At 37.9% G+C, this 26,830-nt stretch overlaps 1 protein-coding gene across 4 annotated transcripts in view; it reads left to right on the top strand.

The window, feature by feature from the left end:
- Positions 1–26,830, top strand: part of RNF24 (ring finger protein 24) — a 115,748-nt gene that overhangs the window by 27,118 nt on the left and 61,800 nt on the right. Inside the window, exon 2 of one of the 4 annotated variants that reach the window (XM_060396899.1) lies at positions 1,413–19,786. The exons of the other annotated variants lie outside the window; for them this stretch is intronic. Coding sequence (XP_060252882.1) covers positions 6,048–7,397 — 1,350 coding nt within the window. The 5' untranslated portion in view covers positions 1,413–6,047 and the 3' untranslated portion in view covers positions 7,398–19,786. Of the gene's footprint in view, positions 1–1,412; positions 19,787–26,830 lie in introns of those variants that run through there. 4 annotated transcript variants of the gene reach the window in all.

Raw genomic sequence — 26,830 nt, forward strand, 5'->3', positions numbered from 1 at the left:
TACACCATTCCCACCCTTGAGAAATTACTAACATACTCTTCCTATAGATTTGCCTATTCTGGGCTTTCTATAAAGGACCAGATAAATGGTATCATACAATAGGTGATCCTTTTTGACCGGCATCTTTTACCTAGGCATGATGTTTTCAAGCTCTCTCCATGTTCCCTTTTTGATTTCTGAATATTTTTATTTGGTTGCATCAGGTCTTAGTTGCAGCATGCAGGATCTTTGTTGCAGCATATGGGCTCTCTAGTTGTGGCATGCAAACTTAGTTGTTCTGTAGCCTGTGTAACCTTAGTTCCCCAACCAGGACTTGAACACATTTTCCCTTCACTGCAGGGCAGATTCTTAACCACTGAACCACCAGAGAAGTACATCCCTTTTTTGTCACAGTAAGATTTTTAGAGGCACACCAACATATCCTATAAGAAGAGATAATGTGACTTTTTTTAAATAAAGAAAGTTGATTGGTGTCACATGACTGGTGTTCAGTCAGAAATGATGAGAAAAGCCTTATAAACAGTTATCACTGTGGCTGCAAAACAAAGAATGGTGTTTCAGTATAAATGTGGGAAAGATTTATGTCCCAGAATTCTTTTTTGCTGCCTTGATGTACATTAATAATGTATGATTATAATAATGTGTAACTCTATGGGACTATTTAACTAAAACTGTTGTACCACCATTATTTTTATTTGCTATTTTACAATTGTAACTAATTTTCCTGCTGAGGATTTTACATAATTCAGTCACTATACAATGTCTGTGGTCACATGCTACAAGTTACATACAATTGTCTGTTGTTACATGCTACATTTTTAATTTTTGTGTGAGCTTGATGAGCTAAGTGCTAGGTATTTTATTTGGTGATAAACAATGATTATATATTAGTAGAAGTGAATTGTTAGAAACAGGATACATAGAAATACAATCCTCAGAGCATATTTTTGCCAAGTTTGTGGCTGCAGTTAAAAAGTTAAAAAATCAGCTTTTTAAATTTGAAAAACCCAGCCTCTCTGTGCCTCAAGTAATGTGGTATCATGACAGAAAGCTAATGAAATGTTTTAGCAAAAATCATATTTTTCTGAACTGGAGCTAAGATAGATGGTCTGCCTTTTACCAATGTCTATTAATACAAATAATTTTTAATAGTACTCATCCAGAACACCTGTATATTAGATAGATGGGTTCAGCTGTGAGTAACAAAATCCAAAACAATTGGTTTCACACAAGCTTAAAATTTATTTCTTATGCATATAAGAGTTGGCACTGATGTGATAGGGAACTTGATGGTATTATGAAGGGAACTTGATGGCATTTTACCATTTTATCCCCTTTTTCTTAGTACTCTGTTTTCCCCTTGAGTGTAAACCATGTTCTTATTAAGCAATATCATGGCATCTACATTACAGGGTGGAGAAAGGAATAAAACAGAATATGGTGGATGATACCTTCAGTGCTCTACTAAGCATAATTCCCAGTTACTTCCTTGGGAGTCATCATGTATGAATCCATGAGACGTGGCCATGTACAGCTGCAAGAAAAGCTGGGAAGCTAAAAACTGTGATTACCGTGGGAGAAAAGGAGAAGAGATATTGGAGGGAAGGTGTGTCTCTGCTGTCCAGATATATAGAAAGGAAAATCAAGGAATATATGCCATATATTTCTTCCGCTAAAGAAGGATGCTTCTGTTTTTAGTTGCTGATACTGGTTCTCTAAATGGAAATGTCCTTTAGAAAAAAACTGACAATATAATAAAACATCTGTTAAGAATGTTATTCTTTTTTCTGTGAATTGGGGTTATCACAAGATCTTCCAAGAGAGAACCACTAGACACATTTCCTGGTTTGAATTCATCAGTTGATATTATGATGTATGAGCCAGCCTCATACAAATTTAGTTAGTGTAAATTTTTCCCACTGAGCCCAGTAATGCTGGGGGAAATTGATTAAGCAGAGAATAGACCCAACCCTAGATGTACAGTAACCTTACTGGGAACATATATCTTGTAAGGCTTCATCTGACCTGAGCCACCCATCTCATTCCTGATCTTGAAGGAGGGAAAAAAAATCACAAACTTGTACCATCTATAAAATCAAAATAATACTGCTTTGCATGAGTAGTGGTCTTATAACATGTTTTTATATATGAGATTTCAGGGCTGATGATAAAGCAAATCTTGACCTTTAAAATCCTATTTAGTGGAGAACTATTCACTATTATGAAATGATTTTCTTTTTTTTTTTTTAGAATTTTGGAAAATACAAAATCAGCAGAACCAGACTCACCCCCCAGAATATTGAAATAAGATATTTTACCTGTGCCGTTGTCTCATCTGTTCCATTAACTGCCTGAAATCATCTTAAAGATATTTTCTCATCTCTTTCTTAAAGAACAAAATGATTCCCAGTAGACAAAGGGCAGAGACTTTCAGGCCATGCTTAGTAATCTCTAGAAACTTAAGGCTACTGTGAGTGTCAAACTATCTAGCAACATGCACACTTTGCTATATTCATAACTATTTGGGGTTTGCTGAGTTAATCATAAGCATGTTAGATGCTGTTTTAAGGCTATAGATATAGAATTTTCATTCTGCAAAATTAAGATCCAAAAACGGATAGGCTTTTGATTTATACAAATTACCCATCTGGAAATCGTTATTGAAGAAATGTACCTAACCTAATTCCTGTTCCTAAAATTCTCTGCTGTATCTGAGTCGATTCAGAAAGGAGTCCACTTGTAGCCCAGTCTCAAACATCTGTATCTGAACCAGAATGGCCAGGGAAATGTGACTCAGGCCCAATTCTAGCCAGCAATTCAGGCTCTGGCTCAGGAAAATTTAGACACGAACCCCAATGCTAATCTTGCACCAAAGAACCAAGAGACCTTAGTGATGATAAGCACTCACTATATGCTAGGCACATCCCTCAGAAACAGATGTTGTAACTATCCTCATTTTATACGTGTGAAAATTTAGACTTGCCAGTCTTAGTGGCAGGTGTGGCTAAGCTCAAGTCTGAAGTCAATGCCTCTGCCATGGCATCTTCTGTGGAGCCCACTTACTGCCATGGATCCTTCCGATTTACCTTCATTTCCTGACTGATAAATTTTTAAACCACAAAGACATTGTTTTCTCTTAGTTTTTAAGGCTGTACGCTAACAGAATCTTCAACTTTTTATTTGTTAGCTTGTTCTCGTTTTTTTCTTTGTTGTTCAGTTGCTAAATCATGTCCAACTCTGTGACTCCGTGGACTGCAGCATGCCAGGCTTCTCTGTCCTCCACTGTCTTCTAGAGTTTGCTCAAACTCATGTACACTGAGTCTGTAATGCTACCTAGCCATCTCATCCTCTGCTGTTCCTTCTTCTTTTGCCTTCAGTTTTCCCAGCATCAGTCTTTTCTAGTGAGTCAGCTCTTCACATCAAGTGGCCAGAGTATTAGAGCCTCACCATCTGTCTTTCCAGTGAATATGCAGGGTTGATGTCCTTTGGGATTGACTGGTTTGATCTCCTTGCATTCCAAGGGACTCTCAAGAGTCTTTTCCAGCACCACAGTTCAAAAGCATCAATTCTTCGGCACTCAGCCTACTTTATGGTCCAACTCTTACATCCATACATGACCACTGGAAAAACCATAGCTTTGACTCTACAGACTTTGCCTGCAAAGTGATGTCTCTGCTTTTTAATATGCTGTCTAAGTTTGTCATAACTTTCCTTCCAAGTAGCAAGCATCTTTTAATATCATGTCTGCAGTTACCATCCACAGTGATCACTCAAGATTTGCTTGTGACTTACTAAGCTTCCTTGTTTCGGTTTTAATACACAGTTATATCTTCTAATCTTTCCTCTTCAGGGATTGATTCTAAGCTCCAATAGGAATTATAAAAAAACCATTACTTTTTCAGGTAACAGAATTCATTAGTAAAGTATAATTATATTTATATTTCATCATTATAATTAATGTGCTCCAACCCAGAATCCTCAAGAATAGGAGGTAACCTACCCAAGTTTTTAGAGGACCATCTTGCCACTTCTCCCTGAGTAGCTTAAATAGTATGTAGAGATTATGTTCCTTCCAAAGGGATAAGGGTTTCAATTAGAGTCACCCACAACTCAGCAACTTTTATGCTATAGTTTAGAAATGAGAGCCCATATGTAAGGGAATTTAGTGCCTTCTAATAACCTTGTGTATACTTGAATTTAGTTATTAAGTTCCCTTATCTGTAGATGGAACCCATTCAGGTCCTTTAAAAACAAATTAATCTTTCATGACTACTCTGTTAAACAGAGTTGTATTGATTTCTATCTGGTACCCTGTGCTTTTCCAGGGAGTTATAACTGATTGTTGACTTCTTTTCTGTGGACAGGTATGTTAAATATAACTGACCAATTCAGACTATCTCAGCAAAGTCTTCTTATTTATTTAACAAGTGATTCTTTTTTCCATCTGTAAGACCACTGTAGCTTTTTAGTAGCTCTTTATTTTAGAATGTTTTCTTGATTATCACATAGACCCAGCAATTCCCAAGGCAGGTTTTCAATATTTAATGCTGTTTCCAGAAATGCCATGACTTTTTCAGAATCAAATTAACCTTGACTAATTTTAATTTAAAAGTCACAGTTCTTTGTCATAGATTGAAGAAGACTAAAGAGACATAACTAAGTGTGATGTAGGATCTTGGATTGGATCCTTGAAAACAAAAAGGACATTAGTGGGAAAACTGGTCGAATTTGAGCGAAGTCTGAAGTTTAGTTAATAGTATTGTACATTACTATGATTTCCTGTCATTGTAGTGTGGCTATGTAAGATTTTAACATCAGGGAGGACTTCCCCGGAAGTCCAGTGGTGAAGACAGTGCTTCCACTGCCCAGCTTGTGGGTTCAATCCCTGATTAGGGAACTAAGATCCAGCATGCTGCACGGAGCAGCCAAAAAAAAAAAAAAAATCAGGGGATGGATTTTAACATGAGGGAAAGCTAGGTGAAGTGTATATAGGAATTTGTGAACTTTTCTGTAAATCTAAAATTATTTCAAAATTAAAAGTTTTTTTAAACTTTTTTTTTTTCACTGTTCCAAATTGGGAATTATGGTGCAGTATCGGCCTTTCTTGGGCCTCTTTCTCTAAGGCATTGAAGATAACACAGGATGTATCAGCATATTCATAATTATGTATGTGAAAGCTAGTCATCAGCTCTCTAAAACATTTTGCATATTGTTTATTTTGATTAATAGCCTAAAGAATTGTTTGAAGAAAAAAAGATTCCCCGGTTTGGAATACGTTAGAGTGACTCTCCTGCAGTAATTTTTCCTAGATTAAGTGTACATCATGGTCAACAAAATAGTCCAAAATGTAGTATTTGGATGCAATCTCAAAAACGACAGAATGATCTCTGTTCATTTCCAACGCAAACCATTCAATATCACAGTTATCCAAGTCTATGCCCCAACCAGTAACACTGAAGAAACTGAAGCTGAATGGTTCTATGAAGACCTACAAGACTTTTTAGAACTAACACCCAAAAAGATGTCCTTTTCATTACAGGGGACTGGAATGTAAAAGTAGGAAGTCAAGAAACACCTGGAGTAACAGGCAAATTTGGCCTTGGAATGCGGAATGAAGCAAGGCAAAGACTAATAGAGTTTTGCCAAGAAAATGCACTGGTCATAGCAAACACCCTCTTCCAACAACACAAGAGAAGATTCTACACATGGACATCACCAGATGGTCAACACCAAAATCAGATTGATTATATTCTTTGCAGCCAAAGATGGAGAAGCTCTATACAGTCAACAAAAACAAGACCAGGAGCTGACTGTGGCTCAGATCATGAACTCCTTATTACCAAATTCAGACTTAAATTGAAGAAAGTAGGGAAAACCACTAGACCATTCAGGTATGACCTAAATCAAATCCCTTATGATTATACAGTGGAAGTGAGAAATAGATTTAAGGGCCTAGATCTGATAGATAGAGTGCCTGATGAACTATGGAATGAGGTTCGTGACATTGTACAGGAGACAGGGATCAAGACCATCCCCATGGAAAAGAAATGCAAAAAAGCAAAATGGCTGTCTGGAGAGGCCTTACAAATAGCTGTGAAAAGAAGACAGGTGAAAAGCAAAGGAGAAAGGAAAGATACAAGCATCTGAATGCAGAGTTCCAAAGAATAGCAAGAAGAGATAAGAAAGAATTCTTCAGCAATCAATGCAAAGAAATAGAGGAAAAGAACAGAATGGAAAGACTAGAGATCTCTTCAAGAAAATTAGAGATACCAAGGGAACATTTCATGCAAAGATGGGCTCAATTAAAGGACAGAAATGATAGGGACCTCACAGAAGCAGAAGATATTGAGACGAGGTGGCAAGAATACACAGAAGAACTGTACAAAAAAGATCTTCACGACCCAGATAATCACGATGGTGTGATCACTCATCTAGAGCCAGACATCCTGGAATGTGAAGTCAAGTGGGCCTTAGAAAGCATCACTATGAACAAAGCTAGTGGAGGTGATGGAATTCCAGCTGAGCTATTTAAAATCCTGAAAGATGATGCTGTGAAAGTACTGCACTCAATATGCCAGCAAATGTGGAAAACTCAGCAGTGGCCACAGGACTGGAAAAGGTCAGTTTTCATTCCAATCCCAAAGAAAGGCAATGCCAAAGAATGCTCAGACTACCGCACAATTGCACCCATCTCACATGCTAGTAAAGTAGTGCTCAAAATTCTCCAAGCCAGGCTTCAGCAATACATGAACCGTGAACTTCCTGATGTTCAAGCTGGTTTTAGAAAAGGCAGAGGAACCAGAGATCAAATTGCCAACATCCGCTGGATCATCGAAAAGCAAGAGAGTCCCAGAAAAACATCTATTTCTGCTTTATTGACTATGCCAAAGCCTTTGACTGTGTGGATCACAATAAACTGGAAAATTCTGAAAGAGATGGGGATACCAGACCACCTGACCTGCCTCTTGAGAAATCTGTATGCAGATCAGGGAGCAACAGTTACAACTGGACATGGAACAACACACTGGTTCCAAATTGTAAAAGGAGTACGTCAAGGCTGTATATTGTCACCCTGCTTATTTAACTTCTATGCAGAGTACATCATGAGAAATGCTGGACTGAAAGAAACACAAGCTGGAATCAAGATTGCTGGGAGAAATATCAATAACCTCAGATATGCAGATGACACCACCCTTATGACAGAAAATGAAGAGGAACTCAAAAGCCTCTTGATGAAAGTGAAAGAGGAGAGCGAAAAAGTTGGCTTAAAGCTCAACATTCAGAAAATGAAGATCATGGCATCCGGTCCCATCACTTCATGGCAAATAGATGGGGAAACAGTGGAAACAGTGTCAGACTTTATTTTGGGGGGGCTCCAGAATCGCTGCAGATGGTGACTGCAGCCATGATATTAAAAGACGCTTACTCCTTGGAAGGAAAGTTATGACCAACATAGATAGCATATTCAAAAGCAGAGACATTACTTTGCCGACTAAGGTCCGTCTAGTCAAGGCTATGGTTTTTCCTGTGGTCATGTATGGATGTGAGATTTGGACTATGAAGAAGGCTGAGCGCTGAAGAATTGATGCTTTTGAACTGTGGTGTTAGAGAAGACTCTTGAGAGTCCCTTGGACTGCAAGGAGATCCAACCAGTCCATTCTGAAGGAGATCAGCCCTGGGATTTCTTTGGAAGGAATGATGCTAAAGCTGAAGCTCCAGTACTTTGGCCACCGCATGCGAAGAGTTGACTCATTGGAAAAGACTCCGATGCTGGGAGGGATTGAGGGCAGGAGGAGAAGGGGACGACCGAGGATGAGATGGCTGGATGGCATCACGGACTCGATGGACATGAGTTTGAGTGAACTCCGGGAGTTGGTGATGGACAGGGAGGCCTGGCGTGCTGCGTTTCATGGGGTCGCAAAGAGTGGGACACAACTGAGCGACTGAACTGAACTGAAATTGTACTGCTGCCTTGAGTGCAGTCAAAATCTATCAGTTCAGTTCAAAATCTATAGGTGATATATTTATAATTGTGCTTTTGATATTTTGAATATTGTATTATTAACAATCAGTTTGAACTTGAACCAATATGATTAAGAAACACAAAGCAGTAAGCCAAAAATTATAGTCTATTTAATATAGAAATTTTACAGGCACATTTTTTTACTTATTTAAGTCAGTTTTGCTTACCTTGTTGCTCTGGAAGGCATGACCCTAGGAAGAGAATTTCAAATATGAAAGCCCCAAGGTAGTTAGTTTTACTGAAATTTAAGGCAAAAACTCTCAATGGAATCTGTGGAGTTATTTTCAAGAGAGACCTCGGAAAGATACAGTCTCCAACCTACCAATTATGAGACCTCTAACCTTGTAGTTCATTTCCAAAAGTAAATTATTCTGTAACAAATTGAAAGCAAGGAGCTCAGTGAAAATATTTAAGTAGTATTGCCAACTGTCTGTGATGAAATTTTGTTTTTTTTTAAATCTACACTTGAGAGATGTGAAGTTAATTCTAAGTCCATATTTCAGATGGTTAGTGCTCTAATTTGATATTTGGTAAAGAGCTGCTGTATGACTTCAATTAGATCTTAATTATTCTCTGTGCTGTGTCTAATGTCTATTGATTTACTCACTTCAATAAAGCAGCCTCACAGAGATCAATGAAGTGCTTTTTCAAAAATCTCAATCTAAAGCCAAGACCAGAAGAGGTCAAAGAAATAGAAAATCTTCAAGTGAAGTCAGAGTTACTCATAAGTAGTCCTTAAGTGATTTTTTTTGAGTAGAGAGAAATATTAAAAAGACTAATTGTTACTGAGTTGATAAAATGAGTAAGTAAAATCTGTTATCCTCAAAGAATGTGTTTTCCAATTCAGTAAGAAGTAGTTTATTAGAAATAGATGGAAACTTCTTAATATGGTAAATGTGTTTGTTTTAAGCTATATACATCGTATTTACTGATGAAACAGCAGTCTCATTAGATTATGAATAAGACAAGAATGCCCACTCTTAATGTTATTTTTAATATTGTTCTAGAGACATTAGACAACTTAGAGAAGAAGCAATTTATATACACATGATTGTAAAGGAGGAAAATTATCCTTCAGTAATCACCTTATCTAAGCAAATGATGATTTAAGACAGCTACAGGATATTTATGAAATATCTAATAATCTTTGTGGAAAATTTTTCTCACCAATTCTATCCAGAAAAGGCCAGGATTTTCAGCCAAGTCTTTTAAATAAGAATTGAGTTTGAGAGCTTCCCTGGTGGCTTGGTGGTAAAGAGTCTGCCTGCCAATACAGGAGACACAGGTTCAATCCCTGGTGTGGGAAGATCTCACATGCTGTGGAGCAGCTAAGCCCGTGCACCACAGTTAGTGAGCCTGTGCTCTAGAACCCGGGAACCACAACTACTGAGCCTACATGCAGCAACTACTGAAGCTCATACACCCTGGAACCTGTGCTCTGCAACAGGAGAAGCCACCACAATGAGAAGCCAGCGCATTACAGCTAGAGAGTAACCCCCACTTGCCATAAGTAGAGAAAATCCTGGACAGCACTCATGACCCAGGACAGCCAAAAATAAATTAAAAAATTATTAAAAAAAAAAAAAGAATTGAGCTCAAGAAAGCCTTTCAAAACTCTTCAGACAACACAGGGAACCTTTCTTTCTGTTTCCATTTACAATTAAAATTTTATTTTATTCTCTGTAATATGTAATATATGTACATACTATAAAATACAAAAGGTATCATAAGCATGTATTCAGTGAAAAGTCAGTCTCCTCCCAGCCCTGTCAGAGGCAATCACCAGTACCAGTTTTTTATGTTCCCTTCCAGAGACTTTTTAGACATATGCAAAACTAGCTTCTCTCTTAATTCTTTTTACATTACTAGTAATATGCCACATACACTGTTCTGTACCTTGTTTTTGTTTTATTTACATAGTAATATTGTAATGGAAACTGCCAAATCTATAAATCTTAACACTTTTAAAAATAATTGCTGAATTAGATTATGGTTATATGCTCTAACCATCAAAGTTAACTGGTTAGCAGTTGCATATTTAGATTGCTTCCAGCCTGTTGCTATTAAAGGCAAAATTGCAAAGAAGACCTTGGTACATGTGTGTCATTTAAGGTAGAAAGTAGACAGGCCCCTGGGCTGAGTTGCTGGAGTTTGTCATGCAGAGTAAATTGGAACTTTGTTTTCCCTGGACACTCCAAGGACAAAGTTAATGGCAGGAGCTGAAGTCTGCTGGAATAAAGAGATAAAAGGACCACATCTATCACTCCTGAGGTCAAGGAAATCTCCCTAACTACACATACTCAGGAAGGCTCCTTGGTGATCAAAAAGGGAGGGGGTATCATACCATAATATGTGTGCCCATACTCCTTTTAGCCTTTGCACTGGAATTCATCTTGACAAAAGATGCATATTCATATTGGAAAGAGTCCTAGGGCAGGTCAGATGTGGAAAAGAAGAGATAATTGGCCAGAGGAAAACAAAATTTAACCACTAGGGATTGGGGACAGGAGGAGAAGGGGACGACAGAAGATGAGTTGGCTGGATGGCATCACCGACTCGATGGACATGAGTTTGAGTAAACTCTAGGAGTTGGTGATGGACAGGGAGGTCTGGCGTGCTGTAATTCATGGGGTCACAAAGAGTCAGACACGACTGAGTGACTGAACTGAACTGAACTGAACTTACTGCACTCCTCATTAAGGAGGACATCCACACCATTTCTCTGTGAGTGTGTATTCCTGTTTTGTTTCTGCCTTGAATATACTTCTCCAGTGTGCTCTCCCACATGTTGTATTGTGCTTCTAATAATAAACTTTGTACCTGTTTTTACAATTTTTACCTCCTTGAAACATTTTTGCTTTCAAGAGGCAAGAACCAGGGCAACTTTGCTTCTAGCCTCTGGCCCCAGATAGACTGCTGCTGCTGCTGCTGCTGCTGCTAAGTCACTTCAGTCACGTCCGACTCTGACTAGTGGCTAGGATTTCTGGTTTGTCATCCAGGCTATTCAGGTTCAATTTCTGGGCAAGAAGGTAAGATCTTGCTTCAAAACCATTCACCATGTCTCTCCAAGAATACTTTGAATGTACATGTAAACACATTTGAAAGATAAATTTCTAAATGTGAAATTGCTAGGTCAGTGGGTAAGTCCCTGCACAATTTTGCTCAATTGCTCTCATGGAGGCTGCCAATTTTACTAATTGACAGTTTCACTAAAAATGTGTTATGAAAGTGCTTTCTCTCACTAATGGGTAATATCAACTTTATGACATATTAGTTTTCTACTTGAATGTGGGCTGCTCTTCAACTTTCTTGTATCTGCCAGGATAGGCTATTATGTCTTAGTAACAAACAACCTCAAAATCCTAATGGCTTATAATAAGAAATGTCTTTCCCTTTGATACATGCCCCCTAAGGGTTGTTTAGGGGCTCTGCACCACATCTCCTACTCAAAAACTTAGGCTAACAGGGCTGCCACCATCTTCAGTTCAGTCGCTCAGTTGTATCCAACTCTTTGCGACCCCATGGACTGTAGCATGCCAGGCTTCCCTGTCCATCACCACATCCTGGAGTTTACTCATTGAGTCGGTGATGCCATCCAACCATCTCATCCTCTGTTGTCCCCTTCTCCTGCAGTCTTTCCTAGCATCAGGGTCTTTTCTAATGAGTCACTTCTTCGCATCAGGTGGCCAATCAGGTGGAGTTTCAGCTTCAGTATCAGTCCTTCCAATGAATATTCAGGACTGATTTCCTTTAGGATGGACTGGTTGGATCTCCTTGCAGTCCAAGGGACTCTCAAGAGTCTTCTCCAACACCACAGTTCAAAAGCATCAATTCTTTGCCACCATCTTGAACATTGCCAGTTGTCCTGGCTAAGGAAAAGAGGGCTCTGGAGTGTCTTACTCCATCAACATACACATTGCTTAGCCTGAAAGTAACAAATATCCATTCCCTTGACAACTCGTTGACAAATATTCACTTCATGGCCTCACCCACTATAAAAGAGCCAAGAATTGCAGTCATAAGTGAGCCTAGTTGGAAAACTGAAGATATTTGGCAAACAGCAGCTATGACTAACAACTGTATCTCTGTCATGTCCTGTTAACCTGTCAATTTATATGGTAATAACACAGGTTTTTCCTTTCTTTGGGACATTTCTGGCTGTTCTTTCATGTTCATTTTTCCTGTTGAACCAAAATTAGCTTCTCTAACCACCCTCCTCTCTCCAGAAACAGCCAAATTGTCAGAATTTTTAAATTGTGTCTGCATTAAATTTATGGATCTTCCAGGTGGTGCTAGTGGTAAAGAACATGCCTGCCAATGCAAGAGATGTAAAAGATGTGAGTTCAGACCCTGGGTCAGGAAGATCCCTTGGAAGAGGAAATGGCAGCCCACTCCAGTATTCTTGCCTGGAAAATCCCATGGACAGAGGAGCCTGGTGGGCTACAGTCTATAGAATCACAAAGAATCGGACATGACTGAAGTGATTGGCATGCATTAAATTTATAGATTTAAGGAAATTGCTTTCTTTCTAATATTTTCATTTCCACAACCAAGAAGCAGATACATCTTTTTAGTTATTCATATCTTCCTTTGTATATTTTTTCTTATCTTTTCTTTTTCTAAAATTAATTTATTTTTAGTTGCACTGGGTCTTTGTTGCTGTGCACAGGCTTTTCTCTAGTTGTGGCAAGCAGGAGCTACTCTTTGTTGCAGTGTACAGGCTTCTCTTCTTGCAAAGCACAGGCTCTAGGATCATGAGCTTCAGTAGTTGTAGCATGCAGGCTTAGTTGTGGCCCGTGGGCCCTAGAGCTGTGGGCTTCAGTAGTTACAGTTTGTGGGCTCTAGAGCATGGGTTCAGTAGCTGTGGCACATGGGCTTAGTTGTTCTGTGGCATGTGGAATCTTCCCAGGCCAGGAACCAAACCCATGTCCCCTACATTGGCAGGTGGATTCTTGACCACTGGATCACCAGGGAAATCTCATTGTTTCTTTCCTTTTTTTTTTTTAATGCTACAAAGCATTTTATTAATAAAGATCAGGATTGTTAGCTAAATATATAATGAGTAATGTGCTTAATGTGTAGCATTTTTTCCTCCAGTAGAGATGATCAACATTATCCACATCATTTTTTGTTTTTTTAAATTTCTTTATTTTTAATTGGAGAATAATTGCTTTACAATATTGTGTTGGTCTCTGCCATACATCACATAAATCAGCCATAGTACACATATGTCCCTTCCCTCTTGAACCTCTCTCCCATCTCCCACCAATCTAGGTTGTCACAGAGCACCAGGTTTCAGCTCCCTGTGTGAAACCCAGGGAGTTAATTCCCACTGGCTATCTAATTTTACATATGGTAATGTATATGTTTCAGTGCTGCTCTTTAAATTTGTTCCACCCTCTCCTTTCTCCACTGTGTCCACTATTCTGTTCTCTATGTCTGCATCTCCATTGCTGCCCTGCAGATACGTTCATCAGTACATACAATATTTTTCTCTTTCTGATTTTCTTCACTCTGTATAATAGGCTGTAGGTTCATCCAACTCATTAGAACTGACTCAGATGCATTCCTTTTTATGGCTAAGTAACATTCCATTGTATATATGTACCACAACTTCTTTATCCATTTATCTGTCAGTGGGCATCTAGGTTGCTTCCATGTCCTATTGTAAATAGTGCTATGATGAACACTGGGGTACCTGTGTCGTTTTCAACTATGGTTTCTTCAGGGTATATGCCCAGTAGTGGGATTATTGAGTCATATGGTGGTTTTACTCTTAGTTTTTTAAGGAATTTCCATCTTGTTCTCCATAGTGTCTATCAGTTTACATTCCCACCAACAGTACAAGAAGGTCCCCTTTTCTCCACACTGTCTCCAGCATTTATTGTTTATAGATTTTTTGACAATGGCCATTCTAACCAGTGTAAGCTGATACCTTATTGTAGTTTTCATTTGTATTTCTCTAATAATGAGCAGTGTTGAGCATCTTTTCATGTGTTTATTAGCCATCTGTATGTCTTTCTTGGAGACATGTCTGTTTAGGTCTTCTACCCATTTTTTGATTGGGTTGATTGTTTTTCTGGTATTGAGCTGCATGTGCCACTTGTATATTTTGGAGATGAATCCTTTGTTGATTGTTTCATTTGCTGTTTTCATCTCTCATTCTAGGGGTTGTCTTTTCACCTTGTTTATGGTTTGCTTCACTGTACAAAAGCTTTTAAGTTTAACTAGGTCCCATTTGTTTATATTTGTTTTTATTTCTATTATTCTAGGAAGTGAGTCATAGAGAATCTTGCTGTGGTTTATGTCAGAGAGTCTTCTACCTGTGTTTTCCTCTAAGAGTTTTATGGTTTCTCATCTTACATTTAAGTTTTTAACCCATTTTGAGTTTATTTTTTGTGTACGGTGTTAGAAAGTATTCTAATTTCATTCTTTTACACATACCTGCACAGTTTTCCTACCACCACTATTGAAGAGACTGTCTTTTCTACATTGTTATTTTTGCCTCCTTTGTCAAAGATAAGGTGTTCATAGGCGTGTGGGTTTTTCTCTGGGATTTCTGTCTTCTTCTTTTGGTCTATATTTCTGTTTTTGTGCCAGTACCATACTATCTTGATGACTGTAGCTTTATAATATTGTCTGAAGTCAGTGAGATAGATTCCTCCAGCTCCATTCTTCTTTCTCAAGATTATTTTGGCTATTTGGGGTCTTTCATGTTTCCGTGCAAATTTTGAAATTTTTTGTTCCAGTTCTGTGGAAAATAGCTTTGGTAGTTTGATAGAGGTTGCATTGAATCTGTAGATTGCTTTGGGTAGTATGGTCATTTTCACAGTATTGATTTTTCCAATCCAAGATGTATATCTTTCCATCTGTTTGTGTTGTCTTTGATTTATTTCATCATTGTCTTAATGTTTTCTGCATGCAAGTCTTTTGTCTCTTTAGGTAGGTATATTCCTAGGTATTTTATTCTTTTTGTAGCAGTGGTGAATGAGATTCTTTCCATAATTTCTCTTTCTGATTTTTCACTGTTAGTGTATAAGAGTGCAAAGAATTTATGTGTATTAATTTTATATCCTGCAACTCTATTATATTCACTGATTAGCTCTAATAGTTTTCTGGTGGCATCTTTAGGGTTGTCTATGTAAAGACTCATACCATTGGCAAACAGTGAGAGTTTTACTTCTTCTTATCCAATCTGGGTTCCTTTTATTTCTTTTTATTCTCAGGTTGCTGTGGCCAGGACTTCCAAAACTATGTTGAATAATAGTGGTGTGATTGTTTTGTTCCTGATCTTACAGGAAATGCTTTCAGTTTTTCACCACTGAGAATAATGTTTGCTGTGGGTTTGTAATATATGGCCTTTATTATGTTGAGGTATATTCCTTCTGTTTCTGTTTTCTGAAGAGTTTTTATCATAAATGGGTATTGAATTTTGTCAAAAGCATTCTCAGCATCTACTGAGATAATATGATTTTTATCTTTCAGTTTGTTAATATAGTGTATCACATTGATTGATTTGTGCATATTGAAGAATCCTTGCATCCCTGGGATAAAGCCCACTTGATCATGATGTATGATCTTTTTAATGTGTTGTTTGATTCCTTAATGTGTTGTTGTTTGCTAGAATTTTGTTGAGGAATTTTGCATCTATGTTCATCAGTGATATTGGCCTGTAATTTTCTTTTTGTGGCATCTTTGTCTGGTTTGGTATCAGAGTGATGGTGGCCTCGTAAAATGACTTTGAGAGTTTTCCTTCCCCTGCAATTTTCTGTAAGAGTTTGAGCAAGATAGGTGTTAGCTATACTCTAAATGTTTGCTAGAATTCACCTGTGAAACCATCAGGCCCTGGGCTTTTGTTGAAAGATTTTTCATTACAGTTTTGATTTCCATGCCTGTGATTGGTCTGTTCATATTTTCTGTTTCTTCCTGGTTCAGTTTTTGGAAGGCTTATGTTTTTCTAAGAATTTGTCCATTTCTTCCAAGTTGTCCATTTTATTGGCATATAGTTGCTCATAGTTGTCTCATATTATCCTTTGTATTTCTGTGTTGTCTGTTGTAACTTTTCCTTTTCCATTTCTAGTATTATTGATTTGAGTCATCTCTTTTTTTTTTTCTTGATAAGTCTGGCTACTGGTTTATCAATTTTGTTTATCTTTTCAAAGAACTTGCTTTCGGTTTTACTGATCTTTCCTTCACTTCTTTTTTCATTTATTTCTGCTTTGATCTTTATAATTTATTCCCTTCTACTAAGTTTGGAGTTTTTTTGTTCTTCTTTTTCTGGTTACTTTAGGTATAAGGTTAGGATGTTTATTTGATGTTTCTTGAGGTAGGCTTATATTGCTCTGAACTTCACTCTCAGCAGTTCTTTTACTGCATCCCATAGGTTTTGAGATGTGTGTTCATTGTCATTTGTTTCTAGGTATATTTCAGTTTCCTTTTTTATTTCTTCAGTGATTTCTTGGTTATTCAGAACCATATTCAGAGAAGGCAGTAGCAACCTACTCCAGTACTCATGCCTGGAAAATCCCATGAATGGAGAAGGCTGCCAGGCCGCAGTCCATGGGGTCGCTAAGAGTCAGCCATGACTAAGCAACTTCAGTTTCCCTTTTCACTTTCATGCATTGGAGAAAAAAATGGCAACCCACTCCAGTGTTCTTGCCTGGAGAATCCAAGGGACGGGGGAGCCTGGTGGGCTGCCATCTCTGGGGTTGCACAGAGTCTGACACGACTGAAGCGACTTAGCAGCAGCAGCAGCATTTGTCTTACATATTGAGGTGTTCCTGTGTTAGGTGCATGTATATGTTTATAATTGTTATATCTTCTTCTTGGACTGATCCCTTGATCATTATGTAGTATTCTTCCTTGTCTCTTGTAATGGTCTTTATTTTAAAGTCTGTTTTTTTTGATATGTGTGTTGCTACTCCCACTTTCTTCTGATTTGTGTTTGCATGGAATATCTTTTTCCAGCCCCTTGCTTTCAGTCTGTATGTGTCTCTAAGTCTGAGGTGGGTCTCTTGTAGGCGTGATGTATAGGGGTCTTGTTTTTGTATCCATTCAGCCAATCTGTATCTTTTGGTTGGAACATTTAGTCCACTTACATTTAAGGTAATTATTGATATGTATGATCCTGTTACCATTTATTTTATTGTTTCTGATTTGTTTTTATAGGCCTTTTCTTTCTCTTATGTTTCCTTTAGCATTTGTTGTAAAGCTGATTTGGTGGTGCTGAATTCTAACTTTTGCTTATCTATAAAGCTTTTGATTTCTCCTTCAGAGGAAACTTCTGAAATGTAAGGAGTGGAGACTAGACCACTTTGAAGGAAGTGAGGTAGTGGAATCATCCAGGAGTGGCAGCTTAAGTATTCAGGAACAAAACCTCTCAGTGCAGGCACTCCACTCAAGTTGCTGCATTCTAGGGTCTGGGCCTCTGACATATACAGAAATGCAACCTTACCTTTTACTCAGAGCTAACTGAAGCCTAGAATACTCTTGCTACAAAATTCGCAAGACTGCCAATTTATAGATTCACTTTGAGAAATTGAATTTTCAGGTAAACTTGAATGTTGACTAGGGAAGTCATGTTAGGAAAACAGAATTTAAAACAGTGTATAACTTTGGTGAATTTAGAATTAGAATAAACATAGGTGGTTGTTAGAAGTGTTTCTCTGTGACATGTGAAGTATTATTCACTGGTGTAGGGATGCTTTCTGGGGGACCTAACTGTTTGAAATTAACTGTCACACTCTGGAAATGGCAGGAAATATATGCTTAAATATATATATAATTTATGCTTCCATACAGATGGACTCCTACTAACATTTTCTTTGTTAAATTCCTTTAGTAACATTGTCTCAGCTAGCTTTTATATGCAGCTGTAGACAAATTTTGGTCAAGTTTTTCACAGATTTTTTTTTTACTTTAAATTTAAAAGATACAAAAGATATATAGATATATATATATATGAATAAACAAAAAGCCATGAAATTAAAAGATGCTTGCTACTTGAAAGGAAAGCTTTGACAAACCTAGACAGTGCTTTGAAAAACATATATTAAAAAATAAAACAATTACATCTTCTAAAGCACAGTGTTTGGGCACTGTCCTATTTGGGTACAGTCTTTTTTTTTTTAAATTGGAGAAAAATCACTTTATAACATTGTGTTGGTTTCTGCCGTATAAGAACATAAATCAGCCGTAATTATACACACATCACCTCTCTCTTGAGCCTGCCCCCTATTCCACCCATCTTGGTCATCACAGAGCGGCACACTGGGCTCCTTGAGTTATATAGTAACTTCTCACCAGCTGTCTACTTTACACATAGTAGTATATATATGTTGATGCTATTTTATCTGTTTGTCCCACTCTTTCCTTCCCAAACTGTCCCCACAATTCCTTTCTCTAAGTCTGTGTCTCTATCCCTTCCTTGCAAATAGGTTCATCAGTACCATTTTTCTAGATCCCATATATATGTATTAATATTCTATATTTGTTTTTCTCTTTCTGACTTACTTCACTCTATATAACAGGCTCTGGATTCATCCAGCTCACAAATTGACAATTTCTTATTTTATTGCCAGAAAAGATGATCTCTAAATCAGTTATTTCAGAATAAAAGTTGTATTCGGTGATATATAAGTAAAAAGTCACTATGTTCAGTTGACTCAATGTGTTTTTGCAGCTAGTTTTTCATGGAGTACTCACTGCTCAGAGATGAGTGTTGTTCTGTGGGTGCTTTATAAAGATTTATTTTTATGCAGGCAATTAGTTACACCTGCCCTAAAAGTTTCTTTAGGTTAGGCTACAAAGTAAAAATACAGAAAGTAGTAGCTTTACTCCATGCCAGGAATAACCAGCTCAGAAAATATAATGGAGAAAAGTTCCCAATCTTAACAATAAAAATATATACAATAACTGAAGTAAACTAACGAAAAGTGTAAAACTTGTATGACTAAAGCTTTGAGAATCTACTGAGAGCCATAAAGTGAGACTAGAATGTATGAAAAACATATCATGTGTCTGGCTATAAAGACCCAGTCTCCCTAAAGTAAGCTATAAATTTAATATACTTTCAGTAAACTTCCCAACAGGATATTTTTTTAATTGTTTATCTGGAAAAGATTGTGTAATAATAGCCTTGAAAATATTAAAAAGGTAATGACGGAAATATTGTCCTTATGCTTAAGTTACGTTAAAACAAAACTTTTGAGTGTTGATCCAGGTCCTTATGAACAGGAAAAAAAAAAAAACAGATTACAAAATCCAAAAACAGACCCAGGCATGTATAAAAAGTGACTCTGTGGAAAAAGTACAAGTTTAAAACAGTGGAGAAAAAAATCTTACAAATGCTATTGGAATAAATGACTGTTTGTAAAAACAGTTTTAGATCTCTTCTCCATACCATAGATTTTGGCTCAGCGGTAAAGGATCTTCCTGCCAATGCAGGAGAGAGGGGTTCAGTCCCTGATCCAGGAAGATCCCACATGCCACAGAACAACTAAGTCCGTGCAGCACAACTGTTGAGCTTGTGTGTGCTTCAGAGTCCAGGAACAGCAACTACGGAGCCTACATGTTGCAACTGCTGAAGCACATACACCCACCCTAGAGCCTGTGCTCCACAACAGCAGAAGCCACTGCAATGAAAAGCCCACGCACCACAACTAGAGAGGAGCCCTTACTCACTGTAACTAGAGGAAAGTCCACACAGCAATGAAGACCCAGCACAGCCAAAAATAAATAAATAAAATTTTTTCACACTTTCAATTTCAGTGTGACTGGTCTATTCATATTTTCTGTTTCCTCCAAGTTCGGTCTTTGGAAGATTATACCTTTCTAAGAATGTGTCCATTTCTTCTAGGTTGTCAATTTTATTGGCATATAGTTGCTTGTAGTAGTCTCTTATGATCTTTTGTATTTCTATGGTGTCAGTTTTAAGTTCTCCTTTCTCATTTCTAATTTCATTGATTTGAACCCTCTCCCTTCTTTTCTTGATGAGTCTGGCTAAAGTTTTATCAATTTTGTTTCTCTGTTTCAGAAAACCAGCTTTTAGTTTCATTGAGCTTTTCTGTTTTTTTCTTTGTCTCTATTTCATTTATTTCTGCTCTGATCTTTATGATTTCTTTCCCTCCACTTTCGTTTTTGTTTGTTCTCTTTTCTCTCTTTGCTTTAGGTGTAAAGCTAGGTTGTTTAGGTACTTTTTTATTTCCTCTTTGACATCTTCAGTGATCCATTGGATGTTTGCTGCTAAGTCGCTCAGTCGTGTCCGACTCTGTGCAACCCTATAGACGGCAGCCCACCAGGCTTCCCCGTCCCTGGGATTCTCCAGGCAAAAACACTGGGGTGGGTTGCCATTTCTTTCTCCAATGCATGCAAGTGAAGTTGCTAAGTCGTGTCCGACTCCTAGCGACCCCGTGGACTGCAGCCTGCCAGGCTCCTCCATCCATGGGATTTTCCAGGCAAGAGTACTGGAGTAGGGTGTCATCGCCTTCTCCCATTGGATGTTTAGTAACATATTATTTACCTCCATGTGTTTGTGTTTTTTTACAGCTTTTTTTTCTTGTCATTGATTTCTAATCTCATAGTGTTTACTTGGAAAAGATGCTGGATATGATTTCCATTTCCTTAAATTTACCAGAGCTTGGTTGTGGCCCAGCATGTGATCTATCCTGGAGAATGTTTCATGTGCACTTGAGAGGAATGTGTATTCTGCTGCTTTCAGATGGAATGTTCTATAGATATCAGTTAAGTCTATCTGGTACAATGTATAATTTAAGGCTTATGGTTCCTTCTTGATTTTCTGTCCATTGGTGTAAGTGAGATGTTAAAGTCCTCCATTACTATTGTATTACTGTTGATTTCTCCTTTTATGGTTGTTAGCATTTGCCTTATATATTGAGATGCTTCTATGTTGGGTGCACATGTATTTACAGTTGGATTGATCCCTTGATCATTATGTATAATGTCCTTGTTGGATTGATCCCTTAATCATTATGTATAATGTCCTTCTTTGTCTCATTTAATGGTCTTAAGAGGAGAGTGAAAAAGTTGGCTTAAAGCTCAACATTCAGAAAACTAAGATCATGGCATCTGGTCCCATCACTTCATGGGAAATAGATGGGGAAACAGTGGAAACAGTGTCAAACTTTATTTGTTTGGGCTCCAAAATCACTGCAGATGGTGACTGCAGCCATGAAATTAAAAGATGCTTACTCCTTGGAAGGAAAGTTATGACCAACCTAGATAGCATATTCAAAAGCAGAGACATTACTTTGCCAACAAAGGTCCGCCTAGTCAAGGCTATGGTTTTTCCAGTGGTCATGACTATAAAGAAATCTGAGCGCCGAAGAATTGATGCTTTTGAACTGTGGTGTTGGAGAAGACTCTTGAGAGTCCCTTGGACTGCAAGGAGATCCAACCAGTCCATTCTAAAGGAGATCAGTTCTGGGTGTTCTTTGGAAGGACTGATGCTAAAGCTGAAACTCCAATACTTTGGCTACCTGATGTGAAGAGTTGACTCATTAGAAAAGACTCTGATGCTGGGAGGGATTGGGGGCAGGAGGAGAAGGGGACGACAGAAAATGAGATGGCTGGATGCCATCACTGGCTCTATGCACATGAGTTTAGGTAAACTCCAGGAGTTGGTGATGGACAGGGAGGCCTGGCATGCTGCAATTCATGGGGTCACAGAGGTTTACACGACTGAGCGACTGAACTGAACTGAAAGTCTATTTTGTCTGATGAGTATTGCTACTCCAGCTTTCTTTTGGTTTCCATTTGAATGGAATACATTTTTCCATCCCCTTACTTTCAGACTTTGTGTGTCTCTAGATTAGAAGTTGGAGAAGGAAATGGCAACCCACTCCAGTGTTCTTGCCTGGAGAATCCCAGGGACGGGGGAGCCTCATGGCCTGCCATCTATGGGGTCACACAGAGTCTGATACGACTGAAGGGACTTAGCAGTACCAGCAGCGGCAGATTAGAAGTAGGACTCTTGTAGACAGCATGTATCCATTTGCCTTGTTTTTGTATCCATTCAGCCCATCTGTTTCTTTTTGTTTGGAGCATTTAATCCATTTACATTTAAGATAATTATCAATATGTGTGTTCTTATTGCCATTTTGTTGATTGTTTCAAATTTGTTTTTGTAAGTCTTTTTTTCTTCCCTTACTCCTTTGCTCTCTTCTCTTATGACTTGATGAATATCTTTCATGTTATGTTTAGATTGCTTTTTCTTTTGTGTGTGTTTATCTATTGTAGACTTTTGGTTTGCAGTTACCATGAGGTTTTGGTATAGTAGTTTGTGTATACACAAGATTGTTTTAAGTTGCTTGTCTCTTAATTTCAGATGCATTTCCAATAGCCTACATTTGTACTTGACCTCTTCCCACAATTGCTGGTTTTGATATCATATATGTGTGTGAATGATTCCCTACCTTTACTGTGTGTTTACCTTGCCAATGAGCTTTCCCACGTATAGTTTTCTTGTTTCTAGATGTGGACTTGTCTCTTCCACCTAGAGAAGTTCTTTAACATTCGTTGTAAAGTTGGTTTGGTGGTGCTGATTCTCTTAGGTTTTGCTTGTCTGTAAAGCTTTTAATTTCTCCACTGAATCTGAATGAGAGCCTGACTGGATGGAGTATTCTTGGTTGTAGTTTTTTCCTTTTTACTACTTTAACTATATTGTGCCACTGCCTTCTGGCCTGCAGTTTCTGCTGAATAATCAGCTGCTAACCTTATTGAGATCCTTTCTATGTTATTTGTTGATTGTCCCTTGTTTTTAATATTTTCACTTTGTCTATAATTCTTGTCAATTTGATTAATATGTGTCTTGGAATGTTTCTCCTTGGGACTCTTTGCACTTCCTGGATTTGAGTGAGTGGTTTTATCCCCCATTTAGGGAAGTTTTTGACTATTACTGCTTCAAATATTTTTTCTGGCCCTTTTCTCCTTTCTCCTTCTGGGACCTCTATAATGCAAATATTGGTATGTTTAATGTTGATCCAGAAGTCTCTTAGACTGTCCTCATTTCTTTTCATTCTTTTTTCTTTATTTTGTTCTGTGGCAGTGATTTCCATCAATCTGTCTTTTCACTTATTCTTTCTTCAGCCTCATTTATTCTATTATTGATTCTTTTTAGTGTGTTTTTAATTTCAATTATTGTATTGTTCAACTCTGTTTTTCACATCTTCTAGCTGTTTGTTAAACCTTTCTTGTATTGTCTTGTACTGTGCCTCCATCCTTTTTCTGAGGTTTTGGATCATCTTTACTCTTGTTACTATGAATCTTAGTTGTTATTCGTGGGTTGTATCTTGTTCCTTCATCTGGAACATATTTCTCTTCTGTCTCATTTTGTCTAACTTTCTGTGTTTGTGGTCTCCATTTCTCAGGCTACAGATTTGTAGCTCCTCTTGCTTCTGATGTCTGCCTCCTGGTGTGTGAGGTTGGTCCAGGGGCTTGTGTGGGCTTCCTGGTAGATGGAACTGATGTATGCACACTGGTGAGTGGAAGTGGGTCTGGTCCCTCTGGTGGACAGGACTATGTCAAGGGATGTGTTTAGAGGCAGCCAGGGGCTCAAGACAACTTTTGGCAGCTTGTCTGTGATGGGTCAGGCTGTTGCTTGGCCTGAGGTGTCCCAGTATTGGAGCCATCAGGCAGTTGGGTGGTGCCAGGTCTCAGTGCCAAAATGGTGACCTCCAGGAGCTCATGTAGATGAATATTCCATGGGGCCTCCACTACCAGTGTTCTTGTCCCACAGTGAGCTACAGCTGATGCCTGCCTCCACAGGAGACCCACCAAGACCCACAGGTAGGTCTGGCTCAGACTCCTATGGAGTCACTGCTTTGGTCCAGGTCCAGTATACATGAACCCTCCTTCAAGAGTGGAGTGTTTGTTTTATCCAGTCCTATGGAGCTCCTGTACCCAAGCCCTGCTGGCCTTCAAAGCCAAATGCTCTGGGGATTCCTCCTCCCAACACCAGACCCCCAGACTGGAAAGCCTGACATGAGGCTCAGAATTCTCATTCCTGTGGGAGAACCTCTGTGATATAATTATCTTCCAGTTTGTGCGTTGCCCACATGGCAGTTTTAAGATTCGATTGTATTGTGAAAGTCCCCCTCCTACTGTTTCCTGGCTTCTTCTTTGTCTTTGGATGTAAAATATCTTTTTTGGTAGGTTCCAGTCATTTTTGTTGATGGTTGTTTATCTGTTGGTGGTGATTTTGGTGTTTTTGTGAGAAGAGGTGAGCTCAAATTCTTTTATCCCACCGTCTTGTCTTCAGTCCTAAGATGACTGAATCTTAGTGGATCCAGGTGACTGCCACCAGCACGAGTGCAAGCTAGCACATCCACATCATGGTCCTGTCCTAGTCTCTGGAGAGAGCTCTAACAGAAGGTGGGAACTTCACAGATCACCAGCCTTAGAGGCATGTATATACTACATTTTTTATTCATATAAAATGTTATATATATTTCAGGTGTACAACATAATGATTTACAAATTTTAAAGGTTATATCCCATTTATAGTTATTAACTATATATTGTTGTTGCTTATTTATCTTATACATACTAGTTTGTACCTCTTAATCCCCTACTGCTATCCTGCCCCACTCCCTTCTCTCTCCCCACTGGTAACCACTCACTTTTATCTCTGTATCTCGTCTATTTCTGTTTTGCTGTATTCATTAATTTTATTTTTTACATTTCACATATAATTGATATCATAATTTGTCTTTTCTGCTTGACTTATTTCACTTAGCATAATACTCTCCAAGTCCATCTGTGTTGTTGCATATGGCAAAATTTCCTTCTTTTTTATGGCTGAGTGGTAGTATTCCATTGTCTGTATGTGTGTGTGTATACACACACCACATCTTTATCCATTCATTTGTGATGGACAGGATGCTTCCATAACTTGCACACAATTACATAATCATATATTATAATCTCATAATGCTGCTGTGAACATTAGGGTGCCTGGATCTTTTTGAATTAGTGTTTTTGTGGATTAAGACCCAGGAATGAAATTGCTGGGTCACATGGAGTTCTATTTTTAGCTTTTGGTGACACCTCCATACTGTTTTCTATAGTGGCTGCACCAATTGCATTCTGACAAATAGTGTGCAAGGGTTCGTTTTTTCCACATCTTTGCCAACATTTGTTACTTGTGTTCTTTTTGATACTAGCTGTTCTGACAGGTGTGAGGTAATATCTCATTGTATTTTTAATTTGCATTTTTCCGATGATTAACAATGTTGAACATCTTTTCATGTGCCTGTTGGCCATCTGTATGTCTTCTTTGAAAAAAGAAGTCTATTTGGGTCTCTTCTGCCTATTTTTTAATCAGATTGCTTAGGTTTTTTTGATGTTGAGTTGTATGAGCTGTTTACATATTTTGATTATTAATCTTTTATTGGCCATATCATTTGTAAATGTTTTCTCCCAATCAGTAGGTTGTTTTTCTATTTTGTGAACAGGTTCCTTTGCTGTGACCTCCCTTTTTTTCCTTGGTGTACCAGTTTCTTTTTTTTATATTGAAGTATGCCTGATTTACAACATTGTGTTCATTTCTGTTGTATAGCAAATTGATTCAGTTTTATATATATATGTATATAAATCTTTTTCATAATCTTTTCCATAATCCTTTACATTATGGTTTATCACAGAATAATGAGTATAGTCCCCTGTGCTATACAGTAAAACCTTGTTTATCCATTCTGTATATACTGGTTTGCATCTGCTAACCCCAAGTTCTCACTCCATCCTTGCCCCAACTCCTGTCATCCTTGGCAACCCAGATAAGATCATTTGTGCTATATTTTCGGTTTCACATATAAGTCATAGCATATGGTATTTGTCTTTGACTTTCTGACTTACTTCATTTAGCATGATCATCTCTACGTCTGTCCATGTTGCTGCAGATGGCATTATTGCACTCTTTTTTATGGCTGAGTAGTAGTAGTCCATTGTGTGTGTGTGTGTGTGTGTGTATACATATATATACCACATCTTTTTGTTAACTTTCTATTTTCAAAAGCTTTTTTTTTAACTTCTCTGTCTTACTTCATTTAGTGTGATAAGCTCCAGGTTCATCTAAGTGCTGCAAATGATGTTATTTTATTCTTTTTAATGACTGAGTAATATTCCATTGTATATATGTACTATATCTTCTTTATCCATTCATCTGTCAAAGGACATTAGGACATTTAGGTTTCCATGTCCTCACTACTGTAAACAGTGCTGCTATGAACATAGAGGTGCATGTATGTTTTTGAGTTAGTTAGTTTTATCTGTCTATATGCCAGGAGTAGTATTGCTAGATCATATGACAACTCTATTTTTAGTTTTTTAAGGAAGCTGTGTACTGTTTTCCATAGTGGCTGCACCAACTTACCGCCTACCAACAGTGTAGGAGAATTTCTATTTCTCCACCTCCCCTCCAGTATTTGTTATCAGTCTTTTTAATGATGGCTATTCTAACTGGTGTGAGGTTGTATTTCATTGTAGTTTTTATTTTCATTTCTCAAATAATCAGCAGTGTTCAGCATCTTTACATGTGCCTGTTGTTTATCTGTGTATCTTCTTTGGAAAAATGTCTCTTTAGGTCTTCTTCCATTTTTTTATTGGGTTACTTGTTTCATTGTAGTTGTTGTTCTGTTGCATGAGCTCTATGTATATTTTGGAAATTAAGCCCTTGTCAGTCACGTTATTTGCAAATATTTTCTCCCAGCAAAAGTTTGTCTTTACATTTTGTTTGTGGTTTCCTTTGCTATGCAAAAGCTTGTAACTTTGATTAGATCCCATTTGTTTGTT

This window comes from Ovis aries, chromosome 13, assembly GCF_016772045.2.
Source record: "Ovis aries strain OAR_USU_Benz2616 breed Rambouillet chromosome 13, ARS-UI_Ramb_v3.0, whole genome shotgun sequence".
Taxonomy (NCBI): domain Eukaryota; kingdom Metazoa; phylum Chordata; class Mammalia; order Artiodactyla; family Bovidae; genus Ovis; species Ovis aries.